The 25026-nt window shown below is 46.7% G+C and overlaps 1 protein-coding gene across 2 annotated transcripts in view; it reads left to right on the forward strand.

Annotated features, from left to right (window-relative positions):
- The window catches only part of OTUD7A (OTU deubiquitinase 7A), a 150244-nt gene that overhangs the window by 104399 nt on the left and 20819 nt on the right, over positions 1-25026 (forward strand). For both annotated transcript variants that reach the window (XM_060260146.1, XM_060260145.1), the window contains exons 7-11: positions 2226-2327; positions 10620-10747; positions 11454-11566; positions 19242-19369; positions 22414-22563. In XM_060260146.1, coding sequence (XP_060116129.1) covers positions 2226-2327; positions 10620-10747; positions 11454-11566; positions 19242-19369; positions 22414-22563 — 621 coding nt within the window. The remainder of the gene's footprint in view (positions 1-2225; positions 2328-10619; positions 10748-11453; positions 11567-19241; positions 19370-22413; positions 22564-25026) is intronic.

Below are 25026 nucleotides of genomic sequence, written 5' to 3' on the forward strand. Positions count from 1 at the left end.
TTCCCAATCAGATGGTGGGAGGAGCTTGAAGAGAGGGTGCAAGCAGGAATTGAGTTTGATGTGAGCTAGGGCCTTCTTGGTGGCAGCACCAGAATTGTGGAATGCTCTCCCAGAGGCCATAAGGGCCCTGCGGGATCTTTCCGCTTTCCATAGGGCCTGTAAGACCGAACTGTTCCAACAGGCCTTTGAGATCTAGCCGGGAGAGAACTGCCACCCCACATCATTACAGAGTTACTATGTGATCACCGTCAGAAAAGAACTCGCCTATTTTGTAGTGATACAGCACCACTAAAAGTTTTTAAAATCTTAAATTGTAATTATGTTTTATTGGTTTTTACTGGTTTTAACTTGTGAATATGAATGTTGTTGGCCGCCCTGAGTCCGCTTGCAGAGAAGGCGGGATAGAAATTTAAAGTAATAATAAATAAATACATAATAAATTCAGAGTCAGAATCCTGACTCCCTTCTTTACAACACCCCTCCCACCTTCTGACTTGGGATAGAAGGACTCAGGGATCTCTATTCCTATTTGTATCTGATGAAGGGAGCTTTGACTCTGGAAAGCTCATTTCCTGAAAAACCTTGTTGCTCTACATTTGAGTCCAAGTCTTCCTGGGCTCAAATGTAGAATTCTAGAGGAATATCGAAATAGTTTAATTAGGCAGAGTGAGAGATTAAAGAGGCTTTTTCTGTAATGCTCCACTTCAGAAATTTGCAGCTGTACGAGCCGCCAATCCACATGTGGGTCTGTCCTTGGTGATTAGGCATAGACAGGGATGAATTTGACAAATCAGCATTAATAATCTCTTGAAGGTCACTGCGGCTTGGTTTTCCGCACAGTGCCTAAGCTTTGCATTAGGCTAGTAAGCCTTAGGTTTGCATATTCTGTCCCCATTGTCTTTACACATTTTCCTGTTCCTTCCTTACTCAACAGATCATGGCATTGCTGTTGTAGGTGAACCACCAAATGATGGAACAAAATTGGAGTCAAGTTGCACCTTTAAAACCAACTTAGTTTTATTTAGAACGTAAGCTTTCGTGCGTTCTCTAAATGCACTTCATCAGACGAGGAATCCGGTATTCCTCATCTGATGAAGTGTGCTTAGAGAGCGCACGAAAGCTTACATTCTAAATAAAACTAAGTTGGTCTTAAAGGTTCAGCTTGACTCCAATTTTGTTCTACTACTTCAGACCAACACGGCTGACTATTTGGATCCACCAAGTGATGGTTTGTAAAACAAACTGGACTTCCGGTCCTTTTTTTCTACGGCTTTCAGAAATTGCCTTCCAGAGGAAGACTGATATATAGGCAGTACATAAGAAAAAGAATTCAGGGGGTTGGACTAGATGACCCTGGAGGTCCCTTCCAACTCTGTGATTCTATGAATGGTTTGAATGGCAGATCTTCCAAGAGTTACACAAATTGTTGTTAATGCAGTAAAAAATTATACAGAGAGGTGTTTGGTTCTTTCAGATAACGAAGAGGCACTGTAGCTAAGGCCTGTTTACGTGGCTGTTATAGTCACTGTACGATTCCTATAAAAATGTATAGCTACTGTGTGGGTTTTAGTAGTATTGTGGAAATTGCGCCCTTGATTTATCTTTTCACCAGTTCTGCATTATTGCCAAAATATTCTGCATGGAGCAGGTGACATGTTGTTATTTCACAAAAGCCCACAAGAAAGGAGTTGCTAAAAATGAGAACATGTTATTTCCAATTTTATCTTTCCCAAAGGCTGTCCAACACGCTTTAAATTATTCTTCCAAAGCGCAGACCTAATTTAGATTTAATAAAAACTGGTTAGGGACATTACGCTGAATCCAGCTGCTGCTTATGGAATGGAATACCTTTGAAGATTACCAAGTTTGGGTAATTGTGTTTGCAGTTGATAATGCTTTCCAGTATATCTCTTTTGCTGTAGTTGTTAAGTGTGCAGACTCTTATCTGGGAGAACCAGGTCTGATTCCCCATTCCTCCACTTGCAGCTGCTGCTGGAATGGCCTTGGGTCAGCCATAGTTCTTGCAGGAGTTGTCCTTGAAATATTACTAGTCTTGCCTTGATGAATATTTTTGTACTATCCAATAGATTTGTTGAATGGACGATTTCTGCATTACATTGGAGCACAGAACAAGCTTTGAAAAATCAGCACAGCTTGAAAGAGATTGACTGCATCTGGACTGTGCCCTATAATTTTGAATTTCTGCCTTTTTCCCTCTCCCCCAGGTCGTCTTAATTGGTGGTCTACGGTGTGTACTAGCTGTAAACGGCTTCTTCCGCTGGCAACCACGGGGGACGGAAACTGTCTGCTCCATGCTGCTTCTCTAGGTAGGCCCTAGTTCTGCCAGAGCAGCCTCCTGGAAAGTTACTGCGGTTCCTTTACGTTGGTTTAGTTTTAATGTTCCACACCTCTCCTTTTCACAAGAGCTCCACCGAATCTTATCTTGTCGCTCCACCTCATACTTCATCTTAACTTATTAATTCGAAGAGATTGCTAAAATGTAGAAAAAGCTAGGCCCCGTTTGAACGGCTGTGAAAATCTGTCACAGAGGCATAGAGTGATAAGTCTGCTATTATCGTCTAATAAAAGAGGCAATGTCTCCATGCAATCTATATTTTGGAGCAATGGAAGAATTTAAAAGGGTTTTTTTTAGGATCAGAAAAGTAATTACATTCAAAGGTCACATGATGCAAGGTGCCTTTACTACCTGTCGGATACTCTATCAGAAGGGTTTGTAGAATCTTTCGAGCTCAAGTGCCGTGTTCTACTGGAGAAAGTTTTCCTTCCAGACGTTTCGTTCTCAGCTGCGGAGAACAACCTCAGTGGCGTTGCAGCCGGAGCAGGCGCTCTGACCTTCTTGGCTGCTGTGCATTGAATGGGGCCAGGGCTGCTGGAGAGCTGCTATTTCTAAAACAATGGGCACATCCACAAACCAATTGCCCTTTCACCACACCCCCTCCAGCCTAGAAATAGCATCTCTCCAGCAGCCCTGGCACCATTCAATGCACAGCAGCCAAGAAGGTCTGAGCGCCTGCTCCGGCTGCCACGCCACTGAGGATGTTCTCCGCAGCTGAGAACAAAACGTCTGGAAGGAAAACTTTCTCCAGTAGAACACGGCACTTGAGCTCAAAAGATTCTACAAATCCTAATGGTGTTACCAGCCGTGAAAACCTGAAATCTTTGATACTCTATCAGAGTTTGGTATCTTAAAATGCCTCCCTTGCAAAACTCTAGATGGCAGGGCGTTAAAGTATGCCAACATAAAGTCATATTTATAGCAAGGAACAGTCGAATATGAGCATAATCAGGAAAGTGGAGGAATACCAGCAAATTTTGTAGGAGAAACACATTGTGATAGTACTGTTATGAAGGTCAAAGTAGTCCCCTGTGCAAGCACCAGTCGTTTCCAACTCTGGGGTGACGTCGCATCATGACGTTTTCACGGCAGACTTTTTGTTACGGAGTGGTTTGCCCTTGCCTTCCCCAGTCCTCTGCACTTTCCCCTCAGCAAGCTGGGTACTCCTTTTACCGACCTTGGAAGGATGGAAGGCTGAGTCAACCTTGAGCCAATTACCTGCACCCAGCTTCCACCGGGATCAAACTCAGGTTGTGAGCAGACCTTGGGCTGCAGTACTGCAGCTTTACCACTCTGCACCACGAGGCTCGTTATATTCATACTTAAATAGATGTTTCTTAATCGTTCTCATAGCATCCTGTCCGGTAACTGAATAAAGGGAAGTTTGAGGAGCTGTAGTGGTCGCTCAGACTGACTCTTATGATGGATAAGGCCTCAAGATGTTTAAATAGGCTGTTAAGAGAGTTCTTCTTATCCATGATGGTTTGCCGTACAATCTCCTGTAATGTTGGACTGAGGGCTCTGGTCACCCAATCTCAGAATCTCTCAGCCTCCATTTCCAATCTATACATAGTGCACTGTAGCGGTTCGTCTCACAGAATTATTGTGAGATAAGGAAACGTTACCCTTTTTTTGAAAAAGATTTAAAGGAAGGAGAGGGAATAAAATGGGGGGGGGCTGTTCTGCAATCCCTCCCCCCCACCGTAAGTTATTTCGGATGTGTCACAATTTGTGCAATTTGATGGATGACAGAAGCTTCACTGGCTGAGCGGGTGAGATAAAGGTGCAACAACAAATTAAACTTTTTTTTACCTGTAGGGCCGTCACGTGATATCTCTGAAATGTCCAGGTTTGATGCAGGCAAAGATTGCGTTTTAATCTGAAAGCATTTTACCTTCCAACAGTATTGCAGGCTCGTGTTTGAGTTTTGAGGCATGTTAAGTGCTTCTCACATTTTTTGTGCACATTCTTGGAAGGCCTATGTCTATTTTTCTGTGTCCTTTTTAGTATAATAACTGTTGCTAGATAGCTTAAGCCCGATGAATGAAAACTGAGCACTGTCTGTTAGATCCGGGATTGTGTTAGGGCAGGAATGGGGAAAGGTTTTCATTTGTTCCTTCCTCTGCCAAACCAGAGAAACTTGGTCTTTAAACCCGTTGACTACAACTAACCTAGAACTATAAAAAGAGCCAGGAGCCCAGTAGTACTTTAAAGACGAACACGATTTGTGGCAGAGTATGAGCTTTTGTGAGTCACTGTTCACTTCTGTATCTGAAGCTCACAGGAGCTCATATCCTGCCATGACTGCCACAAATGGTAGATCCGTGATCAATGTTAAAAGTGCTTTACCAGCTTTATTATTGCCTTCACCTTAACAATCACCATGAAGTCTGTTTTAAGGATGGAGAATTGAAGCTGAGAGGAGGTGCTTTGCCTCAAGGCCAGGCCTTGAATTCAGCAGGAGCACAGCTCCTGAACCTTTCTGAGGGTCCCCCCACTCCTCGCCAACCCTGTCCATTGAACAGTAGGTGCAGCTGCATAACAATCCCTGGATGAGCTCCACCACCTATTTTTCTACAAAACGACCCCTGCTCAAGGCTATACAAAATAAAAATGCATGTATGAGGGTAAAGTAGCTGATAATGTAATGCTCTTGTATAGATCTGTGGTGTGGCTTCATTTGGATTACTGTGTACAGTTGTGTTCACCTCCAAAAGAAGACCGCAGATCTATACCCCGCCCTTCTCTCTGAATCAGAGTCTCACAGCGGCTTACAATCTCCTTCATCTCCTTCCCCCACAACAGACACCCTGTGAGGTGGGTGGGGCTGAAAGAGCTCTCCCAAACGCTGCCCTTTCAAGAAGAATTGCAGATTTATATCCCGCCCTTCTCCCTGAATCAGAGACTCAGAGCGGCTTACAATCTCCTATGTCTTCTCCCCCCGCCCCCCAACAAACACCCTGTGAAGTGGGTGGGGCTGAAAGAGCTCTCCCAAACGCTGCCCTTTCAAGAAGAAGAATTGCAGATTTATATCCCACCCTTCTCCCTGAATCAGAGACTCAGAGCGGCTTACAGTCTCCTATGTCTTCTCCCCCCCCCCAACAGACACCCTGTGAGGTGGGTGGGGCTGAGAGGGCTCTCACAGCAGCTGCCCTTTCAAGGACAACTCCTGCCAGAGCTATGGCTGACCCAAGGCCATGCTAGCAGGTGCAAGTGGAGGAGTGGGGAATCAAACCTGGTTCTCCCAGATAAGAGAGCTCTGGCTGACCCAAGGCCATTCCAGCAGCTGCAAGCGGAGGAGTGGGGAATCAAACCCGGTTCTCCCAGATAAGAGTCCACACACTTAACCACTGCACCAAACTGGTTTTCTCTCAGGGACAAGTCCTAAGAGAGCTCTGGCTGACCCAACCCCATTCCAGCAGGTGCACGTGGAGGAGTGGGGAATCGAATCCGGTTGTCCCAGATAAGAGTCCGTGCAAAAGGACATTGCAGAGCTGGAAAAAGTACAGAGGGGGGCAACCAAGATGATTAAGGGTGTTGGAGCATCTTCCGTATGAAGGAAGGCTGAAGAGCCTGGGGCGTTTCAGTTTAGAAAAGAGACAACTAGGGGTGGGGGGGGACATGAGAGAGTTTTGTACAATTATGCATGGAGTGGAGAGAATTAACAAAGAGAAAATTTTCTCCCTCTCCCGAAATACTTGAACTTGAGGGCCTCCGTTGAAGCTGAGGGGGGCAGTGGATCCAGGACAGACAAAAGGACATACTGCTTTACACACAGAGTGATTAAAATGTGGAATGTTGTGATGGCCATGGGAATAAACAGCTTTAAAAGAAGTGGTTGGGTAGATTCATGGATAAATCTGTCAGTGGCTCCTAGCGATGGTGATGGAGAGGAACCTCCACATTGAGAGGCACTAAGCCTCTGAATCCCAGAGCCAGGAGGCAACTGCAACAACTGGGCCTCTCTGACCTGTTGTTGGCCCTCCAGAGGAACTGCCTGGCCACTGTGTGAGACAGAAGGCTGGACGAGATGGACCCTCCCTGGTCTGATCCAGCAGGGCTCTTCTGATGTTCTTCTCAGGGGAAGGCCTCAACCTCCCTGCCCAGTTGTTGGCCCTCCAGAGGAACTGGTTGGCCTCTGTGTGAGACAGGAGGCAGGACTAGATGGACCCTCCCTGGTCTGACCCAGCAGGGCTCTTCTGATGTTCTTCTCAGGGGAAGGCCTCAACCTCCCTGCCCAGTTGTTGGCCCTCCAGAGGAACTGGTTGGCCTCTGTGTGAGACAGGAGGCAGGACTAGATGGACCCTCCCTGGTCTGACCCAGCAGGGCTCTTCTGATGTTCTTCTCAGGGGAAGGCCTCAACCTCCCTGCCCAGTTGTTGGCCCTCCAGAGGAACTGGTTGGCCTCTGTGTGAGACAGGAGGCAGGACTAGATGGACCCTCCCTTGTCTGACCCAGCAGGGCTCTTCTGATGTTCTTCTCAGGGGAAGGCCTCAACCTCCCTGCCCAGTTGTTGGCCCTCCAGAGGAACTGGTTGGCCTCTGTGTGAGACAGGAGGCAGGACTAGATGGACCCTCCCTGGTCTGACCCAGCAGGGCTCTTCTGATGTTCTTCTCAGGGGAAGGCCTCAACCTCCCCGCCCAGTTGTTGGCCCTCCAGAGGAACTGGTTGGCCTCTGTGTGAGACAGGAGGCAGGACTAGATGGACCCTCCCTGGTCTGACCCAGCAGGGCTCTTCTGATGTTCTTCTCAGGGGAAGGCCTCAACCTCCCTGCCCAGTTGTTGGCCCTCCAGAGGAACTGGTTGGCCTCTGTGTGAGACAGGAGGCAGGACTAGATGGACCCTCCCTGGTCTGATCCAGCATGGCTCTTCTGATGTTCTTCTCAGGGGAAGGCCTCAACCTCCCTGCCCAGTTGTTGGCCCTCCAGAGGAACTGGTTGGCCTCTGTGTGAGACAGGAGGCAGGACTAGATGGACCCTCCCTGGTCTGACCCAGCAGGGCTCTTCTGATGTTCTTCTCAGGGGAAGGCCTCAACCTCCTTGCCCAGTTGTTGGCCCTCCAGAGGAACTGGTTGGCCTCTGTGTGAGACAGGAGGCAGGACTAGATGGACCCTCCCTGGTCTGATCCAGCAGGGCTCTTCTGATGTTCTTCTCAGGGAAAGGCCTCAACCTCCCTGCCCAGTTGTTGGCCCTCCAGAGGAACTGGTTGGCCTCTGTGTGAGACAGGAGGCAGGACTAGATGGACCCTCCTTGGTCTGATCCAGCAGGGCTCTTCTGATGTTCTTCTCAGGGGAAGGCCTCAACCTCCCTGCCCAGTTGTTGGCCCTCCAGAGGAACTGGTTGGCCTCTGTGTGAGACAGGAGGCAGGACTATTTGGACCCTCCCTGGTCTGACCCAGCAGGGCTCTTCTGATGTTCTTCTCAGGGGAAGGCCTCAACCTCCCTGCCCAGTTGTTGGCCCTCCAGAGGAACTGGTTGGCCTCTGTGTGAGACAGGAGGCAGGACTAGATGGACCCTCCCTGGTCTGACCCAGCAGGGCTCTTCTAATGTTCTTCTCAGGGGAAGGCCCCAACCTCCCTGCCCAGTTGTTGGCCCTCCAGAGGAACTGGTTGGCCTCTGTGTGAGATGGGAGGGTGGACTAAATGGACCCTCCCTGGTCTGACCAAGCAGGGCTCTTCTGATGTTCTTCTCAGGGGAAGGCCTCAACCTCCCTGCCCAGTTGTTGGCCCTCCAGAGGAACTGGTTGGCCCCTGTGTGAGACAGGAGGCTGGACTAGATGGACCCTCACTGGTCTAATCCAGCAGGGCTCTTCTGATGTTCTTCTCAGGGGAAGGCCTCAACCTCCCTGCCCAGTTGTTGGCCCTCCAGAGGAACTGGTTGGCCTCTGTGTGAGATGGGAGGCTGTAGTAGAGGGACTACTGGTCTGCTCCAGCAGGGCTCTTCTTATGAGGCCTGGTTAGAATGAGTTTCTGTCACAATATTAAGTGACACATAAGTCACCCTTAGCCCACTTTGTGGGGAGGACAGGATATTATATAAATAAATAAAACCTCCACAATCAAAAACACAATTCCCTGTCAGCTGCTTACACTGCATTCCAATTACATCTTAACAAAGCAGAATGCAAGATTTGCTGTGGTCATTCAGGAGGTTTGGACTTGCTTCTTGTGGAGCAAAGATAAGGAGCTTGTGGAGTAGTCGGTAATTACCATGAAAGTGAAGCTAGGGCCGGCTCCTGTAATAATTACATATCCCATTCCTGATCATGTCCATTCCATAATCCCACTGTTTATTTCCAAATAAGCATGTTTACAGCCCGGACAGCCAGGCTAGCATGATCTTGTTAGAGTTCGGAAGCTAAATAGGGCTGTCCGTGGTTAGCACTTGGATGGGAGACCATCAAGGAAGTCCAGGGTTGCTATGTACATGCAGGTAGTGACAGACCACCTCTGTTCATCTTTTGCCTTGACCTGGATGGCCCAGGTTAGCCTAATCTTGTCAGATCTTGGAAACTCAGCAGTCAGCCATAGTTAGCATTTGAATGGGAGACCCCTGAGGATAATCCAGGGTTGCTACGCAGAGGCAGGCAATGGCAAAGCACCTCTAAACGTCTCTTGCCTTGAAAGTCCTGTTGGGCTGCCATAAGTCAGCTGTTACTTAAGCAGCCAAAAACACACACAAAACAAAACGCGTGGGGCTCTTTAGCTTGGAGAAACGTCGACTGCAGGGTGACATGATAGAGGTTTACAAGATTATGCATGGAACGGAGAAAGTAGAGAAAGAAGGACTTTTGTCCCTTTCTCACAATACAAGAACTTGTGGGCGTTCTATGAAATTGCTGAGCAGACAGGTTAAAACGGATAAAAGGAAGTCCTTCTTCACCCAAAGGGTGATTAACATGTGGAATTCACTGCCACAGGAGGTGGTGGCGGCCACAAGTATAGCCACCTTCAAGAGGGGTTTAGATAAAAATATGGAGCAGAGGTCCATCAGTGGCTATTAGCCACAGTATGTATATATGTGTGTGTGTGTATTTTTTGGCCACTGTGTGACACAGTGTTGGACTGGGCCATTGGCCTGATCCAGCATGGCTTCTCTTATGTTCTTCTGTCTGGGGCAGTGATGCTCTGTCTTCTTGGTGCTTGGAGGGGGGCATAGTGGGAGGACTTCTAGTGTCCTGGCCCCACTGATGGACCTCCTGATGGCACCTGGGTTCTTTTTGGCCACTGTGTGACACACAGTGTTGGACTGGATGGCCATTGGCCTGATCCAACATGGCTTCTCTTATGTTCTTCTGTGACAAAGAATGTTGGACTGGATGGGCCACTGGCCTGTTCCAACATGGCTTCTCTTATGTTCTTATGTGACACAGAGTGTTGGACTGGATGGGCCATTGGCCTGATTCAACATGGCTTCTCTTATGTTCTTAAAACAAAAAAAGCTTTCAAATCGAGGAGCAACTCCACCATCATTAAAGATACCATCATCTTAAGATTGTTTAATATGGCAGCTGCACGGTTTAATGTTTTTACTGTGTTATGTTTGTATTTGTTTTAAATTGTTTTTATTTAGTGTTTTATTGATCTGTAAGCTGCCCTGAGCCTTCCACAGCAGGGAGGATGGTATATAAATCTAATAAACAAAACATAAATAAATAAATAAAAAATAGTCAACATTTTCTTACCTGCTAACACGTAAGTCTGCAGTTGCGTTGCGTATATATTTGGATTCAAGTTTGGTGGATGTAGCAGTTGTGGATTTAAAATATATATATTTAAAATATATGTATTTACAAAAATCATCTTTTGTGGGGAGACAAACAAGCCCTGGGAATCTTTGAAGAGTCAGGAGAGCCCCTAGTGATTACAAGTTTAAAGCTTACTGTTAAAACTAGTAATTTCTAAGACTAAAATCAACAGCCTTTCTTCTTGCACCCCTGGTGTCCAAGAGAGAGCGCAGGCTAAGACAACTACAAGCTTTTATTTCTCCCCCCCCCCTTTTTAAAGAGGCCTCTTCAATGTCTATTTTGAATTCACTGTTGCTCCTATTAACCTATTTAATGCTGACAGCAATTGTTTGGAAAAGCTTTAAAATAATGAAAGGGTGTTAAGCGATAATTAGGACAATTACAGATGCCCGCCAAACTTTAAGTCGTCTCTCTGCATGATGATTACCATTTCAGAGTTGTTACTGGATCTGCAGCTCTAACTCTGTGTGTGTGTGTGTGTGTGTGTATATGTGGTCTCCACCCCCCCTTTTGCATTTAGGAATGTGGGGGTTTCACGACAGGGACCTCGTGCTACGGAAAGCCCTCTATACCATGATGAGAAGTGGTGCTGAAAGGGAAGCCCTCAAGAGAAGATGGCGGTGGCAGCAGACGCAGCAGAATAAAGAGGTTGGTGTGGCGTGACGAGACGGGGACTTTGCCCTTAGCAGCTGCGGTCGCAGGTAGCTTCCGTGCTGGTTTGCAGTGGAGCAGCTCAACTTGAATCCAGTAGCGACTTAGGAGAGGCCCAACAAGGTTTGGGGGGCATAGCTCCCTTGACCAGATACTCTTGTAAGACAGCTTCAGAGGGTAGCAGCTGTGTCAGTCTGAAGTGGAACAGCTGGATTTGACTCTAGTAGATCCTTAGAGACCCACAAGGTTTTTGGGGCATGAGTGTTTGAGAATCAATAGCTCCCTCCATCAGAGACCAGTGCATATCTATTTCACGCGGCTGAATTTGGTGCCTTTTGTGAATACATTTTTGGAGGACAGCCATGTTGGTCTCCAGCCAGGGCTCATTTTGTAGCAGGAGCTCCTTTGCATATTAGGCCACGCCCCCTTGAGGTAGCCAATCCTCCAAGAGCTTACAGGGCTCTTAGTACAGGGCCTACTATATGCTTCAGGAGGATTGGCTACATCAGGGATGTGTGGCCTAATATGCAAAGGAGCTCCTGCTACAAAATGAGCCCTGTCTCCAGCAGAAGAGCTGGATTTGAGTCCAGGAGCATCTCAGAGACCAACAGGATTTTCTCTTGTGAACTCAGCCGGGAGGGACAGGAGAAGAAACTAAAAAGCCCAAATAAATGAATAATCTGCATTCTGTTGTCTCCTCTAGTCGGGGCTCGTTTACACAGAAGAAGAATGGGAACGGGAATGGCACGAACTTCTCAAGCTGGCTTCGAGCGAACCTCGCACTCACTTCAGCAAAAACGGAGGCACTGGTGGGGGGTAAGCTTGCATCAGGAGGACTTGCTTCTACTTTAGTTGGCTTCCAGTGGCTTATTTTTTTGAAATGATGCATACATGAGGCTTTTCGGTAGATCTGATTTTTTTTCTTTCTCATGATCTAGTGTTAGTGGTGGAACTTTGGGCCACCTAGGGAACTTTACTGGCAGTTGGATCAAGAGATGTAAAATGAGCTACTACTAATGCTACTAACTGGAGAGCCAGTTTGGTGTAGTGGTTCAGTGCGTGGACTCTTATCTGGGAGAACCGGGTTTGATTCCCCACTCCTCCACTTAACACCTGCTAGCATGGCCTTGGGTCAGCCATAGCTCTGGCAGAGCTGTCCTTGAAAAGGCAGCTTCTGTCAGAGCTCTCTCAGCCCCACTCACCTCACAGGGTGTCTGTTGTGGGGGAAGAAGGTAAAGGAGATTGTGAGCCAATCTGAGACTCTTCGGAGTGGAGGGCGGGATATAAATCCAATATCTTCTTCTATCTTCTTCTAATATACAGCACACGCAACTGACTTATTCTTTGTCTGGCAACTCTGTATGCCCTGAGTTCTGAAAGCACAACTGTGTTAACAATCTTCCTGGTCTCCTAATGCACTTTAACAATTAGCTGCTTTTCCATTGTCTTGTAGTTATCTCAGCACAATTTCCCAAGGCTTATTTTTATAAGTGATTTATTAGTTGCAAACTGACTTGCAGCATCTCCTTACTTACCTTTCTTTAAGAAGTAGCATCTTAGTTTGGTGTAGTAGTGAAGTGTGCAGACTCTTATCTGGGAGAATCAGATTTGATTCCCCACTCCTCCCCTTGCAGCTGCTGGAATGGCCTTGGGTCAGCCATAGCTCTCGCAGAGCTGTCCTTGAAAAGCTTCTAGGAGAGCTGTCTCAGCCCCACCTGCCTCACAGGGTCTCTGTTGTGGGGGAGGAAAATAAAGGTGATTGTGAGCCGCTCTGAGATGCTGAGATTTAGAGTGAAGGGTGGGATATAAACCCAATATCGTCTTCGGCGTCATCTCCTCCTCCTCCTCTTCCTGTTCCATCCCTTACATGCCTAGTTTTAGGATAGTTTGTTTTACACTTTCATCATCTCAAAAAACTCTTCTGTTCTGCTTTTCCCCCTTCTGTGTTTTTTAGAAGCGGCTGATACATGCTGCTCCTTCTGTATTCAGGTCCTTATTAGCAATTTCCCCCAACCTCATTCTGTCCTCAGACACTTTTTTTTTTTTTTTAACTTCATGTTTTGCACAGCTTGGTGCTCTCCAATTAGAAAATGTGCTGAGATGTATTTGCCAAAAGAACCTCCTGTCTTTAGAGAAGTCACTTTTGACAGCTTTGTTTCTCTGGAGATCAAAACCAACACATACATAGCACTAATAAATATTTTAAATACTGAACGTTATAGTTCTCAAAGTCAAATCTCCTTAAAGGAGGCGGGGGTGTTCCTAGCTGCTGGGGAAGGCGGGGCGGGGGAGTACAGTCTCCCTTCCTTCCTCATTTCCAGACCCTTGTACATTGGTTATAGGATGTAATCTGTAAGAAACATCTCTTATTGAAGAGTGTAATGATGCTGACTGTAGCAAACATGCCAAAATTAAGTAGGGGCAAAATACTCTAAAATTAGTAGGAGGGTGGAAATCTGCACTTACAGTGTGAGTTAGGTCCTGTCAAGGGATTTTATCCCAGCTTATATTAGCCATGCGGGAGAAAGAGGCCCTGCCGTGCAATGTTCCCTCTAAACTGGGAAGTCTTGTGAGCAAAAATCCTACTTTGTGAGCTATTGGCATTAATGTGAGCTATGTCATGGGTGCTGGGGACCCTGCAGAAGAAGCTGAGCCTGCAGAAGAAACTGTGCCCCTGCCACCTGCACCAGTGCCCCTGCCTCGCCCTCTCGGGTGGCTCGTGTGCGTGACCGCCTTCGTCAGGACCTCAGGGATCGGAGGAGGGCGGCACGCTCACGAGCAAGACGCTCCCTGAGCCCTGAGTTTTGAAAGGATTCTGGCCCTTCTAGGAGTGAGGATGCTTGAGTCTCAGCAGGATCCTGGCTGCCTCTCTGAGCCAGCAATTAGCCCAAATGGGCAACAGACAGCAGAGGGCTATATAGCTGTGGGCTTTGGGAGGAGGCTTTGTGGAAGCAACTAGTCACTTACCTGACTTTCTAGCATCCACTTCGGCTTTTGACTTTGGCTTCTGGACCCCCTGACTTTGGCTTTGACTCCTGGACCCCCTGACTTCGGCTTCTGAACCTCTGACCTGCGATACCTGGACTGTGATTTGGGTTTTGCGCCTTGGACCCTCTTTGCTCACCGGCTACAGACCTTGGACTGCCCCTGGACTTTGCCTGACCCGGCCCCAGCCCGTGACAAGCTACTGCATAAATTAGTTTGCTCTGGGGCCGTTTTTCCTGAGCTGAGATGAAAAAATGCGAGGTGGAGGCTAAAAAATTGTGAGCCAGCTCACACTAACTCAGCTTAGAGAGAACACTGGGCTATGATGTTCTCTGGGAAGAAATCCCAGACTAGCAAGTCTCTCCCCCCCCCCTCCTTCTCTTACAAAACAAAGATTGAACCAGGCTGGGCCTTGTGTGCAAAATTCTCTCGGATCTTAAGCTCTGTCCCTGGAGGAGGAGATGGATTCTGGGAAAAGTGGCAAGAGCCTGTTATTAAAATTCTTGGTTCTTGCCTCTGTTGCGTGAGTGAAGGAGGAAGAGCCCTGGGAGAGATCCTTGTGGGGTTAGATTTTCTTTGCAGAGAACAAATGTCTGAGAAGGGGGCAACTCAAGCACAATTCATTCATGCCTTAGCTCAGTCCATTGTGACCAAATCTGGAGGAGAAAGATGGCCGAAACAGTCTTTAGTCTTAGATCTTCTGAACATCATTCTGAACAATCCCACCTTCATTGCCTGTAGCTAGTGATACCCTTTCTTGGGGAAAAAAATAGGCATGGGAACCATTATCCATGCTGTAGCAACATCCAGGTTGTATTTCTGTAATGCATTTTCATGTGGCATTTGTTGCCTTTGAGAAGTGAAACTAACGCTGTTTTCCCACTGACCTTACTCAGGAGCGATGTCCCTCTTCACCGCTCAGCGTCTGTGCAGATTTCCCACCAACTGCTGCGCACAACCAGGAAGAGCCGCGGCTTTTGCGTCGCAGATGTAAACTGGTTTTTAGCGGTTTCCATTTGCAACGCAAAAGGTTGGGAACTTCCTGGTTCCTCGGAGCAGCCTCGGAGCAGTTGGTGGGAAATCCGCGCAGACGCTGCGCGGTGAAGAGGGACGTCGCTCCAAGGTAAGCTCAGTGGGAAAACGGCCTTCATTTGCTCCTGAATGGGGTAGTCTGATTGTTCCCTTCTACTGACCACAGTATTAAAAGACTTGTGCCAACTTAAGTTGTTTCCATGTTCTGCTTTTAATTTTTGAAGCTCTAAAATAGCCTGGAATATAGGTATCAATCAACTTCTCCCACTTGTTATCAGAGGCACTGGTCCAGGTGTTCCAAACTTTCAGAAGTGAGGCTGGCGCTTTTTAGAGGGGAGGGCCTTTTTCGTGTTGGCCTCCTGTACTTTCTCCTTGGAGCTGTTCTCTTGGAACCGTTCCAAGCAATGTCCGTGCTGTTCTGTCATGCTTTTGCTTGGTTTTAGCTGCTTGCTTACCAGGCTTTTAGCCCACTGTTAGCTGATTTTTATGTATTTGATGGCTAGAGTGGTGGCGTTCAATATTTTTGTATTTTTCAAAAATATATTTTAGCTCCCATCTTATTTTACTGCTCTTTTGACTCAAAGGTCTTGCATGGATTGAGATACAGCCCACTTTTTATAATCCTTTTTAGTGCAAGCCGACTTGGAGTTTTCTGTTGAACGGCAGGAAACGGATACTGTTGTGATTAAGTATAGTTAAGGTTTTGTGATCTGAACTTGCTGTGTTCAACGTTCATGAGGCAAAAATCAACTTTGCCAGAAAGAATAAAAGCCAAGTCTTTAGGAAATTTTACAAATTTATCAGAAATTCTCAATTCATGCGATAAAAGCCCATTACAAAGGAAATCCCACACATACACAGTCCACAAAAATCCATTCTAATACGTCGACTCTGAAGAAATTCGCAACTCCCAACGGGTCGAAAAACGTCTTCCTTACAGCACACAAGGACCTCAAAAAGGATGTTATAGCATTGGAGAAAGTGCATAAAAGGGCAACTAGAATGATTAAAGGGCTGGAACACTTTCCCTATGAAGAAAGGTTGAAACGCTTGGGGCTCTTTAGCTTGGAGAAACGTTGACTGTGGGGTGACATGATAGAGGTTTACAAGATTATGCATGGGATGGAGAAAGTAGAGAAAGAGGTACTTTTTTCCCCTTTCTCACAATACAAGAACTCGTGGGCATTCGATGAAATTGCTGAGCAGACAGGTTAAAACGGATAAAAGGAAGTCCTTCTTCAAAGGGTGATTAACATGTGGAATTCACTGCCACAGGAGGTGGTGGCGGCCACAAGCATAGCCACCTTCAAGAGGGGTTTAAATAAAAATATGGAGCACAGGTCCATCAGTGGCTATTAGCCACAGTGTGTGTGTGTGTGTGTATATATATATATATATACACAATTTTTTTTTGCCACTGTGTGACACACAGTGCTGGACTGGATGGGCCATTGGCCTGATCTAACATGGCTTCTCTTATGTTCTTAAGGAGTCCAACCAACGACGTCAGCTTCTATGGTAAAAATCACCTCACGTGATCGTTAGCTTGAACCACGTTCCACTATAGATAACTTCTTTAAGAAGTTAAGAATGGGCATTGATAAGAGTGTGATAGAATGATACGTTAAGGTTTATCATTTGGCTTTTGAAAAAGCTTATCTATATCGGAACGTGGTTCAAGCTAGCGATCACGTGAGGTGATTTTTACCTTAGAAGCCGACGTTGTTGGTTGGACTCCTTGTGTGTTGTAAGGAAGAAGGAGGGTTTTTGACCCATTGGGAGTTGCAAATTTCTTCAGGAGTTGACATATTAGAACGGATTTTTGTGGACTGTGTATGTGTGGGATTTCCTTTGTAATGGATTTTTATCGCATGAATTGAGAATTTCTGATAAATTTGTAAAATTTCCTAAAGGCTTGTTTTTTGTTCTTTCTGGCACAGTTGATTTTTGTCTCATTCTCTAACTGTACAGCCACTGTTGGACTTTACGTGTTCAGTGTTCAAGCACACCGTAGCCTGTTGAGGTATCCCTTGGCACAGTCCTGTGACATAAACGAAGCAAGCTGCCCATTCTATTAATCATTAGCTGGATCCAAAGGTGCTGTTCCATTGATGGAAAACGGAGGGTGATTTTTGCTGATACCCTACCGTGAGACCCTGACATTTCTCTTCTTCTGTTCTAGAGAGTCTCTCTGGTCTCCAAGAGCAGAAATTTGGGAGGGTTGGTGTGGGCTGCAATGGGGGGGGGGGGAGGAGGGAGGAAAGTCTTCTTCTGCCAGATGCATTCCCCTGCCACTGCTTATGACGCAAGCCTCTCTTTTTCCTGTCCCGCAAACCAGGGGTCGTTTTGTAGAAAAAGAGGTGCCGGAGCTCATTAGCACAACTCATTCGCCTATGCCACACACACCCTGACATCACTGGAAGGTGTACTAAATTCTGTCAGCTCAGCATCCACCTTAAAATGCTTCTTGAATTATCATGATCATCATAAAATCTTACTTTTAAAATTGTTTTCTCCTATGTGGGCATGATGAAGATTTCCATCTGCAAGCTTTCCATGTTTGGGTTACTTTCCCATTTTTCGTGGGGGGAAACATTAGAAAGTTTCTCAAATCTTAAGAGTTCAACAAAATTCTCACGGGGGGTTTGAACCATGGAGCCCAGAAGCAAGTTTTTTTTGCGGGGTGGGGGTGGAGGGGGTTAAGAAAGAAAGAGCACAATAAAATCCAGAGGTTCCGGAGATCTCCTGCTGCCCAAAATGAGGCCTTCTGCAAACCAAATGTTTAAAGGCATGCTAAGGGTGTTCCATATGTACTGGGGAGGGGGAATGGAATGGATCTAAATACTGGAGTAAGGGAGGGCTGAAGTCTCTTGTCTGAATCCAAAGTAAAAAATCTGAAAGCTTAAAGATAAATGTGAGACCCACAGCTGGGGGCATGGGTATCCTCTCTCCCCCCCCCCCCCCATCTCATGCATTACATTTTCCAATTATTTCACTGTACTGGTACTAATGAGAATTCACAAATCAGTCCGTGAATTATAGATGAGCCAATTTTCTTTGGTGTCAGAACAAACTTGACACATCCAAAAGTGTATCAGCTTCAAAGCAAACTCCGTTTAAAGAGGAGGAAACAGTGGATTATGAACTAGGCTACGTTGCCACCTGCATGCTAGAGCTTTTCTTTTCTTTTTCTTTTTTTTTTTTTAAAAAACCCCCTTTTTAAGTTTTTGTGAGCAAAAATACTTTCTAAAAAGAAGGCACCTGTTGGCGCAGAGCGCTGCAAAACTGGAGAATTGCCTGTTTTGTGTTCGGTGACCAGTTCTGATGTTAACAATGGTTAGTACGATTTCATACAGTCACATCTACTACTACTACTACACCTGCCCTCTCTCCCAGATTCCCAAGTAAGTCGGCCTAAATGGCTTGCAGATTTATCTCTCTCTATCCCTGACTGTTTGATTTTCACATTAAACCCGGGAAATCAGGAAGCAGCTTTGACATGAAACACTCAACTAGCCTGTCTCCGGTTAAAAGACAGGGTAGGAATATCTTTAATAAATATTTATTTCCTCCCCACTCTCCCTCTAGGGAACTCAGTGTGGGCTGCATATCTACCCTTCACAACCGTAGCATGGTTGGCATTTAATGCTGGAGTGAGCTTGGGTCAGTCATAGCTCTCGCAGAGTTGTCCTTGAAAGGGCAGCATCTGGGAGAGTGCTTTCGGCCCCACCCGCCTCGCAGGGTCTCTGTTGTGGGGGAGGAAGGGAAAGGAGATTGTGAGCCGCTCTGAGGCTCTTTGGAGTGGAGGGCGGGATATAAATCCAATATCTTCATCTACCTCACAGGGTGTCTGTTGTGGGGGAGGAAGGGAAAGGAGATGGTGAGCCGCTCTGAGACTCTTTGGAGTGGAGGGCGGGATATAAATCCAATATCTTCATCTACCTCACAGGGTGTCTGTTGTGGGGGAGGAAGGGAAAGGAGATTGTGAGCCGCTCTGAGGCTCTTCGGAGTGGAGGGCGGGATATAAATCTAATATCTTCATCTACCTCACAGGGTGTCTGTTGTGGGGGAGGAAGGGAAAGGAGATTGTGAGCCGCTCTGAGACTCTTTGGAGTGGAGGGTGGGATATAAATCCAATATCTTCATCTACCTCACAGGGTGTCTGTTGTGGGGGGGGGGAAGGGAAAGGAGATTGTGAGCCGCTCTGAGGCTCTTCGGAGTGGAGGGCGGGATATAAATCTAATATCTTCATCTACCTCACAGGGTGTCTGTTGTGGGGGAGGAAGGGAAAGGAGATTGTGAGCTGCTCTGAGGCTCTTCGGAGTGGAGGGCGGGATATAAATCCAATATCACCATCATCTTAAAAGGCATGGGATTGTCAAAATAGAAGTATATGATGGCAACCATCTTAGGCGATAAATACAAAAAAACCTGAGATGAGCAAGCAGTGAATTGCATGCCCCTGGTTTTCCAGAGTTGACAACTCAGAAGATCCGGTGTACGAGAGCCTAGAGGAATTCCATGTTTTTGTCCTAGCACATATATTAAGACGGCCAATTGTCGTGGTTGCGGATACGATGCTGCGAGACTCAGGAGGTGAAGGTAAGCGGTTTGCAGAGATTGTTAGCTTAACGGTGTCTGGCCAGTGTTTCAGAAATGAAATATTTAATGAGAATGACAAGAATCCACAAGTCAGGCCTCCTGGAAGTGAGTGGGAGTTAATGGTGCTGATGGTTCAGCTGCCGGTGGTGCGTTTCCTGCCCAGAGCCCATCCCTCCCATACAGTCAGTGATTGGCCTCTTAATGAAACATCAGCTCGAGAGAAGCATTTCAGGCACTGTGGAGGCTCCTGACCCACAAAATGGCAAATTTTTTTTCTTTTCAAAAAAATGTATTCCCTCGTTTTCTAGCCTCCAAGACAGCTTATGTATGAAAAAGACAAGAACAGAAGTCAAATCAGTAATTTGATTAAGAAAAACCAACCTGCATTGTAATCAGGGTATACCATATCAAGGAAAAGTTCAGAGAGGTTACGTGGCATGTATCTTGGGAGAGGGCAAAGCCAGTTTTGTCTGACATCCAACAGAGAACAAAGTCAGTATCAGAGACCTTGAAGAATAGACAGCTTCAAAAGGGGATTGGATAAACATCTGGAGCTAGAGGTCCATCAGTGGCTGTTAGCCACAAGGTATAGCTGGAACACTCTGTCTGGAGCAGTGATGCTCTGTCTTCTTGGTGCTTGAGTGGGCACAGTGGGAGGGCTTCTAGTGTCCTGACCCCACTGATGGACCTCCTGATGGCACCTGGTTTTTTTTGGCCGCTGTGTGACACAGAGTGTTGGACTGGATGGGCCATTGGCCTGATCCAACATGGTTTCTCTTATGTTTTTAACTCTTGTTTTGGAAAGGAGTTGTGCCACAACAAAGAAAGCACTGCCTTTCACTGAGCCTTTGAAAGTAGGGGCACTAGGAACAGGGCACTAGCTGGCAATTTCAGTACACAAGACAGATGTGGAGAAAGGTAGCTGTTCACTGATCCTTGTCCCACCTCCAGGTGCTCATCGCTTGGGAGTCTCCCACCCATCTTGTCTCTCAGCACTTCGAAGAAGTTGCTTTTGGGACTATGGCTGCTGAAAACGCTTCTGTCCAAATATCACCTAGTTAAGTGGCAAATGTATGCCAAGGGCTTAACGCGTGCTCATAGAGGAACATAAGAAGAGCCCTGCCAGTGGCCCATCTAGTCCAGCCTCCTGTCTCACACAGTGGCCAACCCGTTCCTTTGGAGGTCCAGCAACAGGACACAGAAGCCAAGCCTTCGTATGAACTTCAGAAGAGCCCTGCTAGGTTAGACCACTGAGGATCCATCTGGTGCAGCCTCCTGTCTCACACAGTGGCTAACCAGTTCCTCTGAATGACCAGCAACAAAGGCACAGAGGTTGAGGCCTTCATACAGACACAAGAAGAGCCCTGCCAAATCAGGCCAGTGGTCCATCTGGTCCAGCATCTTGTCTCACGCAGTGGCCAGCCAGTTCCTCTGGAGGTCCAACAACGAAGCAATAGAGGCTGAGGCCTTCCCCTGATAACATCAGAAGAGCCCTGCTGGATCAGACCAGCGCTTCATCTAGTCCAGCATCTTGTCTCACACAGTGGCCAACTAGTTCCTCTGGAGATCTGGCGTGAAACAAGCTGTGGTCTGTTCCCAGGTAACAAGATCAAATGCCTGTTTCTCCCGCCTTCTGGAAACAGCTGACCTGAGAACCAGTTGAACTCAACGCATAGGTATTTCACAACATGGTGCACTTACATAGACCCTTCCTCTCGTGAGAACGCTGCTGTTCTCCATAAGTTCTAACCAGATGCTTCTATGCCTCGGTGGGTGGGTGGTGGCAGTCATGGAAACTCGGCTTGATAAAGTGAGGGCGGAAATACAAAGTGGATGCACTTTTGTGTCATAAGAACATAAGAGAAGCCATGTTGGTTCAAGCCAATGGCCCATCCAGTCCAACACTCTGTGTCGCATAGTGGCCCCCCCAAAAAATTATACACACACACACACACACACACACACTGTGGCTAATAGCCACTGATGGACCTCTGCTCCATATTTTTATCTTACCCCCTGTTGAAGCTGGCTATGCTTGTAGCCCCCACCACCTCCTGTGGCAGTGGATTCCACATGTTAATCACCCTTTGGGTGAAGAAGTACTTCCTTTTATCCGTTTTAACCTGTCTGCTCAGCAATTTCATCGAATGCCCACGAGTTCTTGTATTGTGAGAAAGTGAGAAAAGTACTTCTTTCTCTACTTTCTTCATCCCATGCATTATCTTGTAAACCTCTATCATGTCACCCCGCAGTCAACGTTTCGCCAAGCGTTTTAACCTATCTTCATAAGGAAAGTGTTCCAACCCTTGAATCATTCTAGTTGCCCTTTTCTGGACTTTTTTCAATGCTATAATATCCTTTTTGAGGTGCGGTGACCAGAATTGCACACAGTACTCCAAATGAGACCGCACCATCGATTTATAAAGGGGCATTATGATACTGGCTGATTTGTTTCCAATTCCCCTCCTAATAATTCCCAGCATGGCGTTGGCCTTTTTTTATTGCAATCGCACACTGTCTTGACATTTTCAGTGAGTTATCTACCAGGGTGTTCTGTTTCTTTTTATAAGGGTGCAACCACTGAAGCTTAACCTCTGTCCCTCAAGCTGTTACCCTGCTTACATGGTCTCCACCAAGCTGCTTCCACCTTCCTCCTGCAGAAAATATATGGATAGCTGTATATGTTTTACTCCCAGTATAGGGGGTCAAAGCAGCTTGCTGGAGCATTTTGTAAGGAGGAAAGTACTCCTAAAAAGAATTGCTGAACATCACACAATTCTGTCTTGAGCAGCCCAGGAAATTGTCTTCACCAAAAGCATCTGTAACTATTTTAGTTACTGGAAATATTCTCCAGGAATCTCTGTCATGAAAAATTCAGAAGCTGAATTCAGGTTTTAGGGCAGTTGTCTCTGAGTTGGTCTCCCAGTGATATGAAACGTATAAAAACGTCACTGTTGTCTTTCAGAAAGCCATCAAGTTTACCTCCCCCCCCCCAATGTTTTGTGCCTTATTTTAAAAAATCGTGTATTTCCCCCTCTTTGCAGCATTTGCTCCGATTCCCTTTGGTGGGATTTACTTGCCTCTGGAAGTTCCACCGAACCGATGTCACTGCTCTCCCCTAGTCCTCGCCTATGATCAAGCGCACTTCTCTGCCCTTGTGTCCATGGAGCAAAAAGATCAGCAGAGGGAACAAGGTATGTGGGATGGGAAAGCAAACAGTTCTGTAGTGGATGCGAAGGCAGAGCAGCTGCTGGGGGCTTTACCGACCATGTGCATCTCTCTGGGCTCTCTGGAACCACTAGTTGACCTGTAGAGTTGGTGTTACAAAAGTCTGCAGAAAAGTATCTTGGACAGCTGCTGTTTGCCCGGCTCAAGCTGCGGTGTTTCTGGGGAGAGACAAACATACTCACCGTGACTTTCAGAGCTGGAAATTCCAAGAGGACTTGAGTTAGGCATCGTGTTTGGTGTGTGATGAGGGGAGGGGTATGATCTGTTCTGGTGTCCTTCTCTTCTCCCCCACTCTCTTTTGCGCATTCTGCTTTTTACAAAAAAAAGGGTGAGCTATACTCGGGTTAGCTCCGATTCTCCCCCTCTTATTTCCTGGTGCATTGTTTGTGAATATGTGCATTCTTCTGTTGTGTGATTCTCCAAAGAGGGCTTTTAGAAAAGATAAAAGCTGACTTTTGAAGGTTGGTAGAAAAGTAAACGTATCTTACTGTGGGCACAAAGGGCCAGAACGCTCTGCAGCAAGGTGGAATAAGAGGGCAACGAGAGAAGAACCTGTAGTGTTATCAGAGAGTTTGCTTGTCAAGAAATCTCAGTTGGGAAAACAGAGGTCCAGCGAGTGAATTTGGCAGGGCCTTGGGCTGCAACATCGACCAGCTGATGATGTGCTCTAATGTGTATGGAACAGATCCAGGTGTTGCACTTCTGAGAAACTAGTCTGATGGGTTAGATGAGAATTCATTTCATGCATATCCAATTCCTGAAAGTATCCTTAGAGCAGCCTCTTCTTAGGTCCTAACCCCCCCCCCCCCCCCCTCCAACTGATCTTGCTTGGTTGTCAAAGAATTTAGTCCAAATTTTTCTAACTCCATTTACTGGATGCTGAAAAATGTGTCTCATCAAATCCATACTGCAGCACCTGCAGCACCTACCTAGGAAAAGCTCTGTCTCTGTTTTCGAGGAGAGCCAAGTCCAGTGGCTTCTTAGACACCAGCAGGATCTCTGGTCTCTTTAAGGTGCAGTGTTCCCTCTAAGTTAGGGGTATGGGCTTTAGGGAGCCCAAGCTCACTGTCAGTTTCTTTGAGGAGAATGAAAACCACCATAGCCTCTTGCTGGAAGTGTAGCCAGGTGTGATTTCATGCCACAACAGAGAAGTAATTTTAAAAAAATCCACCCCCACCTCATTAAAACTCACACAGGAACAGACCCTTTAACTGAGCTTCTGTCTAGGTCAGGGGTGGCCAAACTTGCTTAAAGTAAGAGCCACACAGAATAAACATCAGATGGTTGAGAGCCACAAGACAGGAAGAGGACGATGGAGAGGGAGGGAGAGGTGGAAAGAAAGCAACTTTAACTTTAAATGCATTCTCCAAGCTTCCAGCTGGCTTTCCTTGGAGAAGTGATTTCAAGAGAGAAATGCCCTCTCCAAGCTGGCTGATGGGATTGTGGGGTTTTTGAGAGCTCCACAATATGTGCGAAAGAGCCACATGTGGCTCCCAAGCCACAATTTGGCCACCCCTGGTCTAGGTCTTGGTGGTAAAGTTTGTGTCGGAGTAGATGGTGCTCCCTGAGCTTCTCTGGGCTTGAAGCATAAGAGGAAGGAAGCATCCTAAAGTGAACCCAGAAGCATAAAACTGCCAATGAGTCAAAAGAATGAAGTTGGCTGAAAGACACTGTTGTTTTTGTTGTTTGTTAAGTCGCCATTGACCAAGTCATGCCAGGCCCTCCTGTCTTCCACCATCCTCCGAAGTCTGCTCAAATTTGTGTTAGTGACATCAGTAATGCTGTCCAGCCATCTCCTCTTTTGCCGTCCCCTTCTTCTTTTGCCTTCTGTCTTTCCCAGCATCAGGGTCTTCTCCAGGGAGTGCTCCCTTCTCATTGGGTGGCCCAAGTATTGGAGCTTCATCTTCAGCATCTGAACTTCCAGGGAACAGTCTGGGTTGATTTCCCTTAGGACTGACTGATTGGATCTTCTTGCAGTCCAAGGGACTCTCAAGAGTCTTCTCCAGTGAGTGCTCCCTTCTCCTTTGGTGGCCAACATATTTGAGTTTCAGCTTCAGCATCTGACCTTCCAGGGAACGGTCAGGGTTGATTTCCCTTAGGACTGACTGATTTGATCTTCTTGCAGTCCAAGGGACTCTCAAGATTCTTCTCCAGCACCACAGCTCGAAAGCATCTATTCTTCTGCGCTCGGCCTTCCTTATGGTCCAGCTCTCACAGCCATAAATGAAGGGCACTCCCCCCTCTCCCCAAAAAAACTGTTGTCCTCAGGATATATTAAAAACAGCTATGCTCAGGGCAATGTTAAGCTTTATAGGGGCACAGATCTTCATTCTCTCAGCACAGCAGGCGAAGGAAAACCAGGATGGGCAGTTTGGATAAATGCCTTCCAGCGGCTTCCTAAGCAATCCGTTATGCAGGTCAAAGAGGAA

The sequence above is a fragment of the Heteronotia binoei genome, chromosome 19, assembly GCF_032191835.1.
Source record: "Heteronotia binoei isolate CCM8104 ecotype False Entrance Well chromosome 19, APGP_CSIRO_Hbin_v1, whole genome shotgun sequence".
Lineage (NCBI taxonomy): Eukaryota > Metazoa > Chordata > Lepidosauria > Squamata > Gekkonidae > Heteronotia > Heteronotia binoei.